Here is a 17924-nt window from a genome sequence, read left to right as displayed (position 1 = left end):
CCAGAAGGTCTCCCGGCTTATGGGAAGCTGGGGTGGGATTAGGATTTCCAGCCGGAAAGCCTGTTGCTAGCTGGCTCCTCATCGCTCCCACGGTGACTTAAGGCAAGAGAGTGGCTGCATTAGCAGCTCCTGGCACAATAAATAGGTCATCAGGCGCTGGGGCTGTCACCTCAATGCCTGTCCTTGCAGGAGCCACAAGGGAGTTTTCTCTCCCTGCCTGGCCATCGCTTCTCTAGGGTGAGTAGCTCAGCTGCCCTGGCTTGGTTGGTGCTAACTGCAGATCAGGCTTCTCCAAAGGTCACTGGCTCATCTCAAATTCATTTCAGGTGTCCAGTTGCTGTGGAGGGAGTGAAGATGCTGAGCACAAGCTGAGGATGCTCACCTTTCCCTGCTCTGGGGAACATAATCCTTCCTTCGGGCAGGTAGGGGTGATGCAAAGACACAGGGTACAGATTATGTCCCTCCAGGCTGTGAGCATCAGCGGTACCATCACCAAAAAAAACTACACTGAGGGTTTAATGAGGAGGTGTTACAGCTGAACTACGCCACCTTTAAACTGGAGACTGGCTGCTCACCCAACGCCCTTTGCAGCGGTTGCTCCTGCCTGGCAAGGAGATGACTGCACTCAACCCGGTGTGACCTGGCCCCAAAAGCTGGCTTGGGAGCAGCTTTCCCCTTTGATGCATGATGCTCTGGCAGGGAGGGCAGCACTCGCTGCGGGCAGGGGGGATGCTCCAGGAGGGGGAAAACCCGATGGGGTTTTACCTATCGGGGGGTCCCACCTTCCCCCGCCTGCGAGAGCATCCCCCGGCCCGCAGGCCCTGGCAGCCTCCCAAGAGAGGCATCCCGCTGGCCGGAGAGGGGCTACGGGTTTGGGCAAGGCAAAAGGGGCAGCCGGTGAGGAGCAGCGCTGCCGGGACACCCACGGAGGCTCCGGCCAAACCACCCGCCCCTCGGCCCCGGCGCAGCCAGGAAAGAGCTACCGGGGTGTGGGGGAGCGCTGGCTGCGGCCGGGCTTGGCCGGTTGGGAGCCGAGGCCCGCCCCGGAGCAAGGGGCAGAGCCGGGTCGCTCCCCGCCAGGCGCTGCCCTCGGCGCTGGCCCCGCGGTAGAGCCGGGGCGCTGCGAGCCCTATGCAAATCAGGGATCGACGCGGCGACCAATCAGCGCCGCGCCGGCCGCGGCGGCAGCCAATGGGAAGAGCGGGCGGCGGGGCGGGCAGGGATATCCGCGGCGCGGCGGCGGCGGCCCTGGCAGTGCGGCGGCGGGCGGCGCGCAGGGCGGAGCGGGAGCGGCGGCTGCGGGTAAGGGCGGCGCGGCAGCGGCGGGCGGGGACGGCGGGGCCCCGGCCCGGCGGCGCGGTGTAACGGCGTTTGTCTCCCTGCAGGCGCCGGGACCGTCTGTGCGCGGCGCTTCTTAGGAGGCGGCGGCGAGGGGCCGCTGCCTGCCGGCCATGTCGGGCCGGGGCAAGTCCGGCGGCAAGGCGCGGGCCAAGGCCAAGTCGCGCTCGTCGCGAGCCGGGCTGCAGTTCCCCGTGGGCCGGGTGCACCGGCTGCTGCGGAAGGGTAACTACGCGGAGCGGGTGGGCGCCGGGGCGCCGGTGTACCTGGCGGCCGTGCTGGAGTACCTCTCGGCTGAGATCCTGGAGCTGGCGGGCAACGCGGCCCGCGACAACAAGAAGACGCGCATCATCCCGCGGCACCTGCAGCTCGCCATCCGCAACGACGAGGAGCTCAACAAGCTGCTGGGCGGCGTGACCATCGCCCAGGGCGGCGTCCTGCCCAACATCCAGGCCGTGCTGCTGCCCAAGAAGACACAGAGCTCCAAGAAGTGAGCGCTGCCCCCCCCCCCAGCCCCGGCCCCCTTTTCACCACTGCCCCACCTTCCCTCCCAATGGGACTTGGGTTCTCCTTCCTGCCCACCAGCCCGGGCTGGGTGGTGAGCCCTGGCAGCACCCCGCCAGCCCTCCACTAGCCCCCTAGCCTGGGCTGTGGCGGGGTGCTGGGGGAGCATGGGTGAGGTCAGGCCCTGCTTGTGCCCCCACCCTGTCCCTCTTCCCTCTGGAAGAAGTGTTTTTGGAGGAGGCAGCTGGATCATAGCTGTTGGCAGTGGTGGTATCCGGAGCCGTGTGGTTGGGTCATGGTGCAGAGCTGCTGGTAGCTGCTGAGGATTGTTTTGGCTGGCGTGGGGATGTACACGGGCACCCCTGGCTGCCTCTCCCCTCTGCCAGCCCTGGGGCTGTGCAGGGCCCCCCCCAGCTGGCCCTGCTTGCCCTGGTGTAAGGATGGGACTCGCTGCTGCTGTGCCACCCCCCCCCCCCCCCCCAGCTAGCAATGCCATCCCGGCCGCACTGCAGCGGGGAGGGCAGGGGGCTGGAAAATGTGAAAAGGAGGAAAACTTTCTCCGTTGGCAAGAAGTGACTGTTAGTCTTAGTTTTGTTCATGGTAAAGCTAGTGCATTGCCTACTGTAAAGAAGCTCTGGTCCTGTTTATTTTAAGGTCTCTTATTTTGGGGTATGTCCCTGCAAAGTCACCTTCCCACAGCTCCCTGGCTCGGTGGGCGCTGGGGGACTCGGTGGTCCCACAAACCGTGGGTCCCGCTAGCGGGGTGGGGTGGAGGCTGCGGTGACAAATCCCCTCGGAGAGCGTCGCAAGGTCAGGCGCCCGCCGGGAGCGGGAGCTGCCATCTTCTGCTGTGGCTGCCCTCTTCTCCCGGCTGCAGAAGCCCCTCATCTTGCTGAGAGCTACCTTGTACCCTGGTTGCATTTCTGGAAATGACATGCTGTGTCTTTTTTTTGTTTGTTTGTTCAACACTGTTTCTGGTTCTGAGAAATAAAGTGATGATGATATCTGTTAACTGTAACCCTCTATGGATTAATATTTCTTTTTAAAAACAACCCTAGAGTTTGTATTAAAGCCCACTTTTAGCTAGTGCCGTATTTATTTAATGGCTGTGTGGATAATGTGCAAGCATGGGGGCAGGCTAGCTGTCCCGTGACACCTGGAATAGCTGATGCAGAGACAGCTTTCCTCGCTGCCCAGAGCAGCCTGCTTCTGTGGGCGCTGATAGTCGTGTGCATGCGGCAGTGTCTAGGCAATCGGACTGTAGACCTTCATAACATGTTTTTTTAAGTAAAAAAAAAAAAGAGCAACTTCTATTTATGTGCTGTAAGTAGCATGTGTTCAAGCTATTGAATCAGCTGTTAATCTTGTGGATGAAGTAACTTACCCTGGCTCTGAGTTTATTATTATCTAGAGTAGATGAACCTGGATGCTTGTCAGCTGGTTTTATGAAGGGGTTTTTCACTCTGTTGTGGAATGTGGAAGCGGTATGTTCGTTAGTGTTGTGCTAATGGGGGTGCAGATGTGTCCCATGGTTACGCTGGGGTACCCTGACCTCAGGTGGGTGGGGGCAGCCGGGCACAGCCCCGCTGCTGTGGCACGGACCCCCTGGGATCTCTCTTCCTCCTGTAAAGTGACTGTTACCGTTGGTGACGTGGGGATGAGGGGTTTCCTTTCCGCTGCCCAGCGCGGTGGTTGATGTGTCTGTATCCAAGTGTCTTGTTCTCTCCCTCTTGTCTTCTCCAGGACCAGCGTTCTGTACAACCCGAGAGTGCTTTGTATTTCTTAGAAAAACGCAGAACTTGTGATACTGAAAAGAACGATGCAAACCAATATCTGATTAAACTGGTTCCCTGTTGAATGCTGTCAAATGTGCTGTGTCTCGTCACCTCACCAAACCTACTGAATCTGGCAGCAGTCTGCGGGAGCAGGCTCTCTGGTGGCAGCTTGGTGCCTGGGCTCGGTTTTTCTCCAAGCAGGGAAGGACTAGTAAAACACCAGATCTGGCCTAGCAGTGGTCCTGCTTGCCTTTCACTCAAATAGTCTTTTCCTACCCCTGGGAGCAGATAAAACCCCTCTCCAGCTCTTCTCCCCACTATGGGAATGCCACATTGCCCAGTCGCCAGGAAGCCTGAGGTGCCCCTGGGCTGGGAGCAGCAGAGGAGGAGTGAGGCTGGACCCAGGACCTTCCCCCAGTGCTGGAGGTGCTTCCCTCACCTGATGGGCTGCCCCAGGACCCTCTGGGTGGCCTTGCAGGCAAGTAGGCAGAGATGGACTTCTGGAGGTCATTTGGGAAAAGCTGACCCTGACGGGGAGGGAGGAGGCCTGGAGATACGGGGCTGTTTCTTACTCCGACACCCTCTCCCTCTGTTGGACATCTCCCACTTTGCTGTCCTGGTGTCTGGTGTGCAAGCCAGAGTTGTTCCCTGCTTGGGTTTTGGGGAGGAAGATGTGGGAAGCTTAGACAACTTCCAGTACGGTCAGGGTTGGGTGCTGGCAAGGTCTGCACTGGGCTATGGAAGGTGTAGGTCAGGATGGGAGCTGCTGGGCTGGTCTCTGCAGGGCGGTGTGCCGCCTTCTGCCCTACCAAATGTGCTGTCCAGAACAAAAGGCAGAAATGAGTATTAAGCAGTTGCAGGTGCCCTGGGGCAGGGAACAGGGACAGGTCGGGCTGCTGCACTGCGCACCCGGGACTGAGTAGCTCTGTAGCCACCCTAGCTGTTGTGTGGCCCTGCCCAGGCTGGTGAGGTGATGCCTGCAGCTATAATGTAGGAGCTGGTGGCACATGTGGTGCCCTCAACACTGAGCTCCAGCTGTGTTCTGAAGTTCCTCTGCCAGCAATGTGATGGACCAGCTGGGAAAGCTGGGCTGTTGCAATGCAGACCAAAGGAAATCCTGTCTGTCTCGCCAAGCATTGCTAAAGTGCTTGGCCTTTATCACCTCCTAAACTTCACATCTGAATGTCACTGTGACCAGGAGAGTGGAAGTCTTGGTCTTTATTAGAAAGCTGCAATGCACTTTGTCACCTTCAAGCCTGCAGATCCAGAGATGGGTCTTGCAGCTTTTTGGAGCAGCGTTGCTGGTCTTGGCTCTTCTGAATGCTTCATAGCACCAGAGCAGTTGAGCTCATAAAATGTGAAGGACTTGGCTGAGTAGAGTCTTCCCAGAGGTCATGCGAGCCTGAAAGGGTGTCTGTTGGTCTTTGCTTCCCTTGAGGAGAGGGCGGGGGGGCTGCAGGGCTCTTCCCCTGCCTCCTCTTGGGCACCTGAAGGCGAGTTAGGCACAGACCTGGAACTGAAGCTGTCTGCTGTAGGAGGCTGCTGTGCATGTGCAGCAGAGTCTCTGCCAGCTATGTACTTCAGCTCTGGGACTGGCTGGGTTTGTCTGCGTGGTGAGGCTGGAGTCACTGGCCCTTGGAAGTCCTTGGGGCTTGGGTTTCTTTCCAGAGCCTGGCCCTTGTGGCTGGCAGCAGCCATGGGAGCTCACTCAGGGATGCTCCAGCATCACCACTCCTGGCAGTCTCAACCTGTGAGGTAAGACACTGCCAGCCCCTCTGACCAAGAGGTGAGGGCTCCAGCTGGACAGGCATGGTATGTCACCCTGCTGCCTTCCCTCTGCTGGGCAGCTGGAGGCTCGCTGCCCTCCCTCTGCCTTCACCTGCCTGATACCTGCCTACAGGAATGCCACTGGTGGTTTACCTTCCAGTAATGCTCCTTAGCAGTGGAGCAATCTGTCTCGCGGGTCAGTGCCGAGGGCAGAGCTGTGCCCTTGCTGAGATGCGTTTGGTCTGACCACCCCTCCTGGGGAGCGGGGAGACCTCTCTGCCTGCGGCTGTGCGCGCGCCAGCCTGATGTGTGACCAGCCAGACCTCAGCGGTGGCATCCCCTCCAACCCTTCAAAACCTGCAGTGTCATCTATTGACTAAGGAGACAACTGCAGGTCGGTGCTGGAATGCAGCAGCTCTCTCCTGGTACCCGAGCTCGCTGGCAGGCGCTCAAGCTTGGTGTGGGAGTGCATGGGCAGCGGGATGATGGCTGGCCTGACCTGGCAGCTGCCTGTCCTAAATATAGACCTGGAGGGAGGCTGCAGCCTCCCAGAAGCAGAACATCGCTGGCTTCTTCCAGGAGCACAGCTGGCTTCTCTTGCTGAATTTAGCTGATGGACCCTTCTTCAGGGAGTAAAGCTTGCTTCCCTTCTCCCTGCTTGTGCTCCAAGGGGCACAGGGATAAAGCAGCTGCACAGGGACTGGGCCCTGGAGGAAGGGGGCTGCTCCTTTCCTGGGAGTGCTGAAGGGCCCTGCTGTCGCCTGGGGTTGTGGCTGTCCCCAGGCACCGGTGGGCTGCTGTCCCTCTGTCCCCTCCTCATGGGGGCCTTGTGCATTGGGCTGATCCGTGCTGCGCTCCCCAGGTGCCGGGAGCGCGCCGACGCTCTGGGTACAGCACCTCGGAGGGGTTGGCAGCAGCTCTGGGGTGATGCTCCTGCTTGATACTCTCCTCCCTCGCTGGTGGAGGCAGCTGAGCAGGACCCTGGCGTGATGCTGTTACGGGTGGCTTTGCCGACAGCCGGACCGGCCCGAGGGCAGCGCTGCCCTGCTGTGGGCTTAACCACAGCTGACCTGCGAGGTACAGTGCAACTGCAACGCCTCCTTCCACCCCCCTGCCCTGCTCCCTTCCCGGCTGTGGAGAGCGAACATGCGGGCCGGGCTCCTTTCCCCTCCCTCTCCCGCAACCCCGGTGTAAGCTGAGGGTCGCTGGTGTGCAGAGGGTGATGTGTGCGGAGCCCCGCGCTCCTGCAGCCAGGCAGAACAAGATGGCCCAGATTCCTGGCAGGGCTTTATGCAACCTCGCTGGTGTGAGCTATAAATAGGCACAGCCATGGAGGCGAGGGGTGGCTCCGCGGGGCGTGCGATGGGCCTCGGCTCCCAGCGCCTTCCCCGTGCTGTCACTCATGCCCGCAGGCGTGCGCACAGCAGGAACCCCGGCTGCTGGGGGAAAAGCTCCCCACAGCTGGGGTGCGAAGCGAGGGATGTGGGTGGGGGTGCGCCCTGGGAGCTGCCCCCCTTCTAATCCGGGTGCTGTGGGAGGCCAGATGCCGACGGGGGGGGTCTATGCCGCGGGGTGCCCATCGTGGGTACCCCTTCACGGCAGCCAGCACCCCCCCCGCGCTGTGCAGGGAGCGCAGCCGAGTGCAGCTGCGCAGGGACCGCTCTCCTCCCCAGCCTCCGTGGCAGGGGAATCCTCGCTCCTCTCCTCCTGCCCTTCCCGCTGGGCGCGGCGCTGCTCCCCCCCCCCCCCCGCCCCCGCCGGCAGGGCGCAGGCAGGAGCTGCGCCGCAGCCCCCCTGGGCCCGTTCTGGCGCATCAACATCTGGACGGCCTCCGGGCAGCGGGGCACCGCTCTCCTCCGCGGGAAACCAACGCGGCACGGCCGGGCCCTCCCCGCCCGCTCCCCGGCGCCTGCAGGGAGCACACGACAGCTCGACGTTTTTTAACAATTTATTTGAAACGACGATAAATGAAAACAACAACAAAAAAACCCTAAAACAGAAAACCCACCCTCCCCCCCAAAATAACCGAAACCAACCCAAAACCGATTTAAAAAAAAAAAAAAATTAAAGGCCATTGAAGACGCGACCTGAACCGGCGGCCCGAGGGCCCCCCGCAGGCTGTCCCGCCACAGGGCGGGCGGCCGCCCGCGAGCCCCGCCCTTTAAGAGCGCCCCGACGCCGCGGTAGCCAATTGGCGCCCAACGGGCCGTTGCCATGGCGCCGGGGGCCGGGAGCCAATAGGGGGCGCCGTGGCTTTTCGAAATCGCTGCGAGCAGGCACGGTGCGCCCGGCGGGAGGGGAGGGGCGGGGCGGGGGCGCGGAGCGGGCCCGGGCGGCGGGAGCCGGCCCACGTGGCGCGGGGGGCAGCGGGGGCGCCGCCGCAAAATGGCTGCTATGGAAACCGGGCGGGAAAAAACCCTGTAAAGCACCGGGGAAACGGGGGGGGGGCCTGGGGGGGAGGGTCAGGAACCGTCTACACGCGGGGAGGGGCACGGCCGAAAACAAAAGGGCGCGATCGGGGAGAAGCCGCGGGGAAGGGGGGGGAGGGGACGGAAAAAATAAGGCGCCGGAGAAGGGTAAGGGGGGCTGGGGCAGCCGCAGCCCCGCTCACCGCGCACGGCGGCGGCTGCGGAGCCGAGTCAGCAACACAAAGACAAAGCGGGTCCCCTGGGGTCCGTCCTCAGAGCAGTCTGTGCCGCGGGGCTCACAGTCCGGGGGGGGGGGGGGGGGGGCGGCGGGGGGCTCCCTGCGCCCCGCTCTCATGCCTTCCTGCTCTTGAGCGCCTTGGGCTTTGCGGACTTCTTCACCTTCTTGCCCCCGGGGGACGCGGCTCCCTTCTTGGTGGCCTTCTTGGCTTTGCCCTTGTCCTTCTTCGCCGCCGCGCCGCCGGCTCCCTTCTTGTGGGATTTCTTCTCGGGCTTCTTGCTCTTGGCCGCCGGCTTCTTCTCCGCCCGCCGGGACGTGGAGGCCGTCGCCTTCTTGTGGGACTTGTGGGCGCTGCTGCCCGCGCCCCCGTCGCCGCCGCCTTCCAGCTTCTTCCTGTTGAGCTTGAAGGAGCCGTTGGCGCCGGTGCCCTTGACCTGGAGGAGCGTGTCGTTCTGCACCAGCGCCTTGATGGAGTACTTCAGGTAGGTCCTGCCGTTCTGCTGGTCGAACCAGGCCACCTTCTTGGCCTCGTTGTAGATCTTGGCCAGCGAGGAGCCATTGCGCTCCCCCAGCTTGCGGATCGTCTCCACCACCAGCTGGCTGTATTTGCCCGGCTGGTTCTTCTTCTTGTTGTTCTTCTTCTTCTTCGACGGCGACAACGAGGAGCCGCCGCCGCCTTTCGCCTTCTTAGCGGCCGCTTTCTTCTCCGGGGCGAGCGGCACCTCCTCCGCCTCGGTCAGGGGCAGATCGGCTTCTTCCAGCTCGACCGACATGGTGGCGCGGGCCGCAGGACGGAGGCGGGGACGGGCAGGGGCAGCCGCGGCGTGGCGGAGGCCCGGCGGGGCGCGCTGCTCTCTAGCTCCGCTCCGCTCGGCTCCGCGCCGCCGCCGCCGCGCTCTGGTGGGGCGGGCGCCGCCGCCGCCCTTTATATGGGCGCGGGGCGGACCACGTTGAGAACAACAACAGCCTGGTCCGCCGCCAGCTCCAACTTGTGCTTCTTGGGGCCCTTTCGCGGGGCTCCCGCGCCGCCGCCGGGCCCCCCCGCGCCGCCCCGCCCGCCCGGCGCCCCGCGCCCCGCCGCCCCCCAGCCCGCCGCCGCCCCCCCGCCCCCGCCGCGCGCCGCCCGCCGCCCCCGCCGCGATTTCGGGGGCGCGCCCGGCGCGGCGGCGGGAGCGAGGAGGGGGGCGCCCGGCGCGGCGGCGGCTGGGGCCCCGCGGCGGCCCCCCCGCGCATCGGCGCCGCCGCCGCCCGCCGCCCAAGAGGGGCCGCCGCGGGGGGGGGGAGGCGGCGGGCGGCGGGGGGCGGCGGCGGCGGCGCTGGCCCCGGGTTCTCCGGAGGGAACTAACACAGGCGACGCCCTCCCGCGGCCGCCGGCAGCAGCGCGGAGACGCCACGCCGAGGCCGGGGGTCCCCGCCCCGGCGAGGGGGGCCGCCCCCCCTCACCGACCCCCACCCCCGCGGCCGCCCGGACGGGGCCCCCGAGGGGGGAGCCCTGCGTGTCCGGTGTCCCTCCCCACCCCCACCCTACCCCCGGCGGGCATCGCCCCGCAGCGGAGGATGCGGGCAGCGCGGCGGGTCCAGGTGGGCCGGCGGTGGGGGGGACCCCCGGCTTGGCACAGTGCGGGAGGGGGTGAATCGCTGCCGCCCCCGCAGCCCCTGCGCGCCGCGGCGGGGGGGGTGGGAGCGGCTCCTAGCCCCGCTGCAGGCCGCAGCGCTGCATGGGCTGGGGGGGGGCAGCAGCGGTGCTATGAACCCCCCGAAATACACCCCACCCCTCTAAATCCCACCGGGGGAACGAGGCTTCCCGGGGGAGGGTGTGCACAACGGCCCCCTTGCAGAGCCCCGGGGCCGGGCCTGCAGGGGCCCCTCTCCCTCCGCTCCTGGGAGTGGGATCCGTGTGCCCCCGCCGTGGGTGGCCGGGGGTGTGAGCGCGCAGGGGCAGCCCCGCAGCCGGGCCCTGCACAGGGCTGTGCACACGCGTACACCCCCCCCGCACACACGCACACACGTACACACCCGCACACACTCTCGCACCCCGCCCCCTGCCCACGCACGCCGCGCCGAGCCCGCACAGCCCCGCCGCCTCCCCTTCCTCCTCCTCCTCCTCCTCTCCCCATCCCCCTGCTCCTCTCCGCCATTTCCCTCGCCCGGGCCCCCCGCCGCCGGAGGGGACGAGCCCCTGCTGCCCGCCGTGGTGGGGGTCCCTGGGGCCGCCCGCCGGGCACTCCCCTTGCCGGGGCCGGATCCTGCCGTGTCGTGTGTCCCCCCAGTCGTGCAGCGGGGTGCCCTGTCCCACCCCCTGCCCCCTCCGAGGAAAGAGCCCCCCATAACAGCGGGGTTCTGCCCCCCCATAGCAGCCGTGGCCAGGCACCCCTGTAACGAGTTGCGTTCGGCCTCTGGGAGCTGCGAGGCACTCGGGCAGGAGGAGGGGGTGTCGGCCTGGATGGGTGCAGGGGGCCTGTGTGTGCCGGGGGGGGGGGGCCGCGGCCCCAGGACCCCCCAGCGGGAATCCCTCGGCCCCGGGGCAGATGGCACCGCACACCCACTCCCGGGACGCGGCACCCACCGCCCCGCCTGCACAGCTGCAACGGGGGGGGGTGGGTTCGGGTGTGTAATGTATAGATACGTGTGCGTGTGTGGAACGTGCAAACATGTAAGTGTCTACGTGTGTAGATCTAATGCTGTAAGCGAATGGAAACTTACAGCTAAGCTGGCTATATGTTATGGTTGTATAGGGGGAGTGTGTATGTATGTCATGTGTGTGTTATGTATGTGTAATATGTAATAGTTATTAGTTATTGTAATAGCTATATGTAAATTTAAAAGAAATGTAAAAGTGCACGCATCCACATGAACACCTAAGTACATATTTTTAAAATATTGACATAAACATATAAATATTTAAATAAAATACATACGTGGGGGTGTGGGGGAGAGGCTGGGCAGTGCAATGACCTCACGCACATTTGTGTGGCTCTGAGCGCGTGCAGCAAGCGCGGTGATGGCGCACGCGTGCACACACCCACACACCCACACACACCCCCCCCACCCCCCACCCCCCCCTGCAGTGCCCCTAGGGTGTCTGTGTGCGTGCTCTGCTCCCGTCCCCCCCAAAGAGAGGGCGGGAAACAAAACACGTGTAAATATATGAAGATACAAATATCTGAATAAAATATATGGGGGAGGCTCTGTGTGTGTGTGTCTGTGTGTGTGTGTGTGCGCGCGCGTGTGCTTCTCAGAGAGAGGTACACAGAGAATGGGAGAAAATAGCCCCAACACTCTCTCTCCCCTCCCCCCCCGTACATATACACTTAAATAGACACAGAGAGCAAGTCTTGTTCACATACGCATCTCTCTCTCACATACCTATATACATACATAAGCAGCTGTTCACACATACACACATGCTTCTCTCATGCTCTGTATATGCATATATACACATATGCTGAGAGCACTGTTCTCACAATTACTCTTGCTATATACACGCACACATAGGCATATATGCATACACATTTATAAACATACAGACACACTTCTCAATATATATGCATATATATGAGCTGTGTGTATACATATATACACACAGAGAGCGTGTGAGAGTTCACACACAGTTCTCTCACTATATATGCCTATATACATATTCTATATATGTATATAGGCATATATAGAAATGGGGGGATGAGAGAGAGACCATGCTGTTCAAACACACAAACAATAGTCTCACTGTACACACACACACACACACACACACGCATAATGTATGCATATATACTGGTGTGGGGCGAGAGACCTGTTCTCTCTCACGCACTCTCTTCTCTCTCTTTGACCTCTCTGTATACACACACGTGCGTGCGCATGCACACACACACACACATAGAGCGAGCATGTGATATTTCACACACAGACACACCCCCTCAATATACAGAATTGCATATATACATCTATACTTAGCTGTTCACGCACAAATACGTACACAGTATTCTCTCTTGCTATATACATACATATATGAACAGATACATACACAGAGTGAGCGAGAGCTGTTCACACACATTGTTCTCTCTCTTGCTGTCTCTATAAAGATATATAGGCATATATACTTGAGAAAAAGAGCGACAGCTGTTCTCTCTCATGCACACATTTTCTATCATTCTATCTCTCCCTGCCCCATCTACATGTATAATCTCTGGGGTGCATAAATGTATGCATAGATATAGTCTCTCTCACATAATTCTCTCTATATACATATATAATTAGAGAGCGCTGCTTACACAAACACGCTATTCTCTCTCCATATATATGCATATATCTACATACTGAGCTGTTCTCACACACACGATACTCCTTTCTCTTGCTGTATGTATACATATGCATGCATATATACACATATACTCTCTATATACAGTTGTTCACACACACATAATTCTCACTACATATAGACTTAGGGAGAGAGCTGTTCACATACACACAGTTCTCTTGCTATACACACATAGATACATGTATGTATACAGAGAGGGGGGAGAGAGCTGTTCACACACAATTCGCTCACTACATGTACATACATATAATTAGGGGGAGAGAGCAGTTCACATGCATTCTATGTATATACATATATACTTCTATATATACACACACGTGTGTATATACAGAGCTGTTCTCTCACACACACACTCCCCCCTCTCCACATATGCAGATATACATATATACACACACATGCATATATACTGTATATATGTGCATAGAGAGAGCTGTTCTCAAACACACATAATTCACTACATATTTATACATACATGTATACTTAGGGGAAGAGAGAGCTGTTCGCACACACAATTCTCTCGTTACATATAAATATACATATATATAGGCATATTAGCATACATACTTATATGTATACACGCACACACAAAGCTGTTCACACACATAATTCTCTCACTATATAAAAAATATGCATATATAATGAAAGATAGACCTGTTCTGTCTCACACACACACTTCTCTTTCTTGAGCGAGAGATACATATATATATATATGTGCATATATACATATATACAGAGAGGGAGTGTGAGAGATGTTCACACACACACGCAGAGTTCTCTGTCAGTGCATATATACACACATACATACATAGAGAAAGGAGGAGAGAGCTGTTCAAACACGAACAATAGTCTCACTACACACATGCCTACACACATGTACACATATACACATATATACTGGTATGGGGGGAGAGAGATCTGCTCTCTGACAGACAGACAGACAGACACACACACACACACTTCTTTCTCTCTCTCAATATGCACATATATAAACACGCAGAGAGAGCGTGCGCACTTTTCACACACACAGACACACACTACCCCCTCTATAGAAAATTGCATAGCTACATCTGTACTTAGAGAGCTGTTCACACACAAATGCATGTACTGTATACACTCTCTCCCTCTCTGCATAGAGACATATGTACAGAGCTGTTCACACATATTCTCTCTCTTGCTATATCTACATATTTAAACATATATACATTATATATGTAACAAAACGAGCGAGAGCGATTCATACACACAAACATATTTTCCATCACTCACTCTCTGCCCCCCCCCAATCTCTGGGGTGCATAAATATGTGCATATATATGTATATATCTCGATATATTCTCTCTCTGTATGTATATGCATAAGTAGAGATAGCAAGAGCCAGTCTCACACACACCATTCTCTCTTGCTATATATATGAATATATAGATGCATATATACATATATACATACAGATTGTTCACACATAGTTCTAACTCTATACATATATACATATATAGAGAGAGCACATACCGTTTACACAAAAACACATTATTCTCTCTCCATATGTGTGCATACATATGTATTACTTCTTCACTGTTTTCACACACGATACTCCTCTCTTGCTATATGTATACATATATATATGCATATACACATATATGCACTCTATATAGAGACTGCTGTTCTCACACACACATGTGCGCACACACAATTCTCACTACATTTATATAGATATATACTTAGAGAGCTGTTAACATACACAATTCTCTCTTGCTATAAACACACACAGACACACATACACACATATATATACTTAGATATTGGGGGGGGGGAGGAGGTAACATGTCTCTCACTCTCTTTTCCCCCCTCGCTCCCCTGCATATATACATATACACTGAGAGCTGTTCAGAGAACTGTTTTCACACACACACACTACTTTCTTGCTATATATATATATATATACACACATGTATATGCATATATGCATATATATGCATATATATATACACACAGAGAGAGACTGTTCTCATGCATACAATTATCTTTATACACACACACACACAGAGGCGTATATACTTCAAGAGCCCTGTTCACACCCCACCCCCACACGCCCCCACACCCCCACACTCCCCTTCTGTCTTAATCTCTGTCTATATGCGCATACATGTACATACATATGCAGAGAGAGTGAGGGCTTTTCACACACACACTCTAGCCCCCCAATATATACATCTATACTTAGAGAGCTATTCATGCACAAATACATACACAGTAGTCTCTCCTGGCATATGTGTGCGCACGCACGCGCACACACACACACTCTGAGCAAGAGCCATTCACACGCGTTATTCTCTCCTGGTGTGTGTGTGTATATATATTCAGATATATTTGCCTATATACTTGAGAAAAGGAGTGAGAGCTCTTCAAACACGCACACACACCCCTTTTCTACCATTCTGTCGTCGTCTTTCCGCCCCCCCTGTATAATCTCTGGGGTGCATAAATATATACAGGTGTATGTTTATATCTTGATGTATATTCTCTATGTATATACATATGTAGAGAGCAAGTGATAGCTGCGCTCACACAATATGCTCTCTTGTTACAGATATGCCTATATAGCTGCATATATATATTTATATATATATACAGAGTCTGTTCATACACATAATTCTCTTTATATATGGATATATACATACATAATTAGAGAAAGTGCTGTTTACATGCACACATGTATATACAGAGCGAGCGCATGCGTGCTGTTCACACACACTCATAATTCTCTCACTAGATGTATATACATATAGGTACTTAGAAAGGGATAGAGCGCTTCACACAAATTCTCCTGATACATATACCTATACACACACACACACACACACACGTATATACAGAGAGTTGTTCTCACACATGCACACACTCTTACTTCTCTCTTGCTATAAATATACACACACATATATGCATATATACTTACATGTGGAGGGGAGAGTGACCTGTTCACTCACCCCTCTTTCTCTCTCTCTCTGCATATATACATATATACTCGCCAAGAGAGAGAGCACTGTTTACACAAACACAATACTCTCTCTTGCTATATATACACACATATATGAATATATAATTTTATATATTATAACATATATAGAGCTGTTCTCACACACACACAATATCCCCATCTATACATACATATTTACAGACACACAGTACCCTCTCTTTCTGCATGCATATATACATACATACTTACAGGGTGTGAGCGAGAGCTGTTCACACACATATTCTTTCTCTTGCTATATATACACGCACACACGTGTGCATATATACATATGAGAGCATGCATGCACTATTCACACACACACACACACACACACACACACACACACACACACACACACACAGCATTCCCCATCTCCCCTGCCACATATACTTTATTTGTTTACTTATATATGTAACTAATTGTGTGTGGTCTGAATTTTCTATCATTCTCTCTGTCTTCCCCTCCTCCCCTGAGAGAGAGAGAAAGACCTGCACAGAGAATGGTAAAAAATAACCCCCTCACCCCCCAAATGCATGTGGGGTATCTGTGTGTGAGGTTGCAATCTCTCCCACCCGCTCTTCCGCCCCGCCGCCCCCCCCCCCCATCTGGGATGCACATATCTCTGTGTGTGTGTGTGTGTGTGTGGATCTTGATGTATATTCTGTGTCTCTGTGTGTGTGGATCTTGATGTATATTCTGTGTCTCTGTGTGTGTGTGTGTGTGTGTGTGTAGTGTGCAAGGGAGCTGGTCACCCCCCACCAACTCACATGCAGCTATCCCCATATCCACCTCTACATTGAATTTATTTAAATATTTATTTACGTGTCTGTATTTTCTTTCATTTTCTCTCCCCGCCTCCCTCCCTCCCCCTCTTTCGCAAAGAAATATAAAAATAGCTAAACTACACACACGCACCCACACGTATATGACCCGTTTATATATATATATATAAAACACACAGAAATATAGAAGTAATATATAAATATATAAAAATATATATAAAACACACACATAAGTGTATAAATAGAAAATAGTAAAATATGGGGGGTATCTGTGTGTGTACAGACAAAGAGAAAAAACACACATGCACACATTCAAATACAAGCATGTAAGTATAGAATCATTTAAAATGTGTCTGAGTGTGTATGATCATCTCTGTCTCTCCATATACGGGGGTGATTGATAATACATAGATATACACACACGTTTGTATGTGTGTATATCTATACATTAATATTTAAATGTTTTTATATAAATACATGAATAAAATATATATGAGTAGCCGTATCTATGTGTGAAATAATTTTTTCTCTTTCTCTGAATATGTATGCATATGAAGAAATAAATACTTTATGTTGCATGTGTGTACATCGATAAGCCTGCAACCACGTATGTCTCATAAATGGAAACCTGTAACTAAACTCACTTGTGCTCTCTGTCTCTGAACCTTGGGATATGTGTCTGTGGAAGTGTAATATAGCAACACACACACATACATGCACACACACACACGCGCGCGTATGTGCATGCTTGCACACACACTCCTTGTCCATGCTGTCTTGTTTGTGCTCTTGTGCTTCCTTGCTCTTTTGCTCTCTAGCTCACAAAAGATGTCTTGACAAACACATACATATACACATTACTGCTTCTGTAAATGTGTTTGAATATGTAAACCACATACACACAGATGTTTAGCTAAAAATATTTGTGTACCTATAGAATCCTGAACATATTTTTGTGCTTATATCACACATTTCCCTACAAGCACCCTGGGGTGCATGCCGGGTGGGGGGGGTGTCTGTGCACACCTGGGTGCTGGAGCCTCGGCCGCATGCCTGGGTGCTGGGGCAGGGGCGGCAGCGGCGGGGGCCGGTGGCGGTGGCAGCCGTTTGGGGCTCCAGGTGTGCAGGGACGGGGCTGGCACCCTGCCTGCCCACGGTGGCTGCGGCAGCGGGCGCTGGGCTGGCAGGAGGGCTCCCGCTGCGGGGTCAGGGCAGGTTGCAACGCAGGACACGTCCAGCCCCAAAGGCCACCCGGGTGCTGCTGCCAAGGCACACACCGAGCTTTCCCAGCCTGGGCTTCAGAGCTTGGCATCTCGACGCTGCTTTCCATGCACCAGCGATGGCAGTCGGTCTTTAGTTTCTTTGATGCTACTCCCCACACACAGCCCCTGCAGCACAGATGCAGTTGTGCGATTCCCCAGCTTTCATATTTGCACCAGCATCTCGCAAAACACAGCTGCCTTCGCAAACGGCTCCAACCCCTCGGCAGGGAGCAGCCGCGGCCGCCAAGCCCCGCACCTGGCTGCCCTGCCGCAACCTCGCACGGTTTTACCCGCTGGCAGGGGCCAGGATCACACCACTTTGCAAATTCAGGGCGCTAGTTGTAGCTATTGTCTATTACACTTGGTGTGGACACTTGTGGGGTCCTACCCAGCCAGGACCTGGGCAAAGAGCAAAACCAGCCCTCGAGCTCGGCTGCCTCGGTGCTTCTTCCAGGGCGAGGTTTCCTCTGCGATTTGCCCAGCAGCAAGTCACCCTTGCACACATCATCGTTGCACCTGCAACTC

General features: G+C 55.7%; 2 protein-coding genes across 2 annotated transcripts; one reads left to right on the top strand and one right to left on the bottom strand.

The window, feature by feature from the left end:
- Positions 1-1416: 1416 nt before the first annotated feature.
- LOC127021604 (histone H2A type 2-B) lies at positions 1417-3700 on the top strand. Its single transcript, XM_050904759.1, has one exon. It carries the CDS (start codon positions 1452-1454, stop codon positions 1830-1832), a length of 381 nt encoding a protein of 126 aa, XP_050760716.1. The 5' UTR covers positions 1417-1451; the 3' UTR covers positions 1833-3700.
- A 4423-nt stretch (positions 3701-8123) lies between these two features.
- On the bottom strand, positions 8124-8885 carry LOC127021554 (histone H1.10). Its single transcript, XM_050904683.1, has one exon. The coding sequence runs from the start codon at positions 8801-8803 to the stop codon at positions 8144-8146; it is 660 nt and encodes a 219-aa protein (XP_050760640.1). The 5' UTR covers positions 8804-8885; the 3' UTR covers positions 8124-8143.
- Between the last annotated feature and the right edge of the window lie 9039 nt (positions 8886-17924).

Source organism: Gymnogyps californianus, chromosome 13 (genome assembly GCF_018139145.2).
Source record: "Gymnogyps californianus isolate 813 chromosome 13, ASM1813914v2, whole genome shotgun sequence".
NCBI lineage: Eukaryota > Metazoa > Chordata > Aves > Accipitriformes > Cathartidae > Gymnogyps > Gymnogyps californianus.
Note: the sequence above shows the minus strand (reverse complement) of the source record. Positions and strands in the feature narration are given on the sequence as shown.

Excerpts from the sequence above, each read along its gene's own strand:
- LOC127021554 (XM_050904683.1), bottom strand. The coding sequence starts at position 8,803 with ATGTCGGTCGAGCTGGAAGAAGCCGATCTGCCCCTGACCGAGGCGGAG.
- LOC127021604 (XM_050904759.1), top strand. The coding sequence starts at position 1,452 with ATGTCGGGCCGGGGCAAGTCCGGCGGCAAGGCGCGGGCCAAGGCCAAG.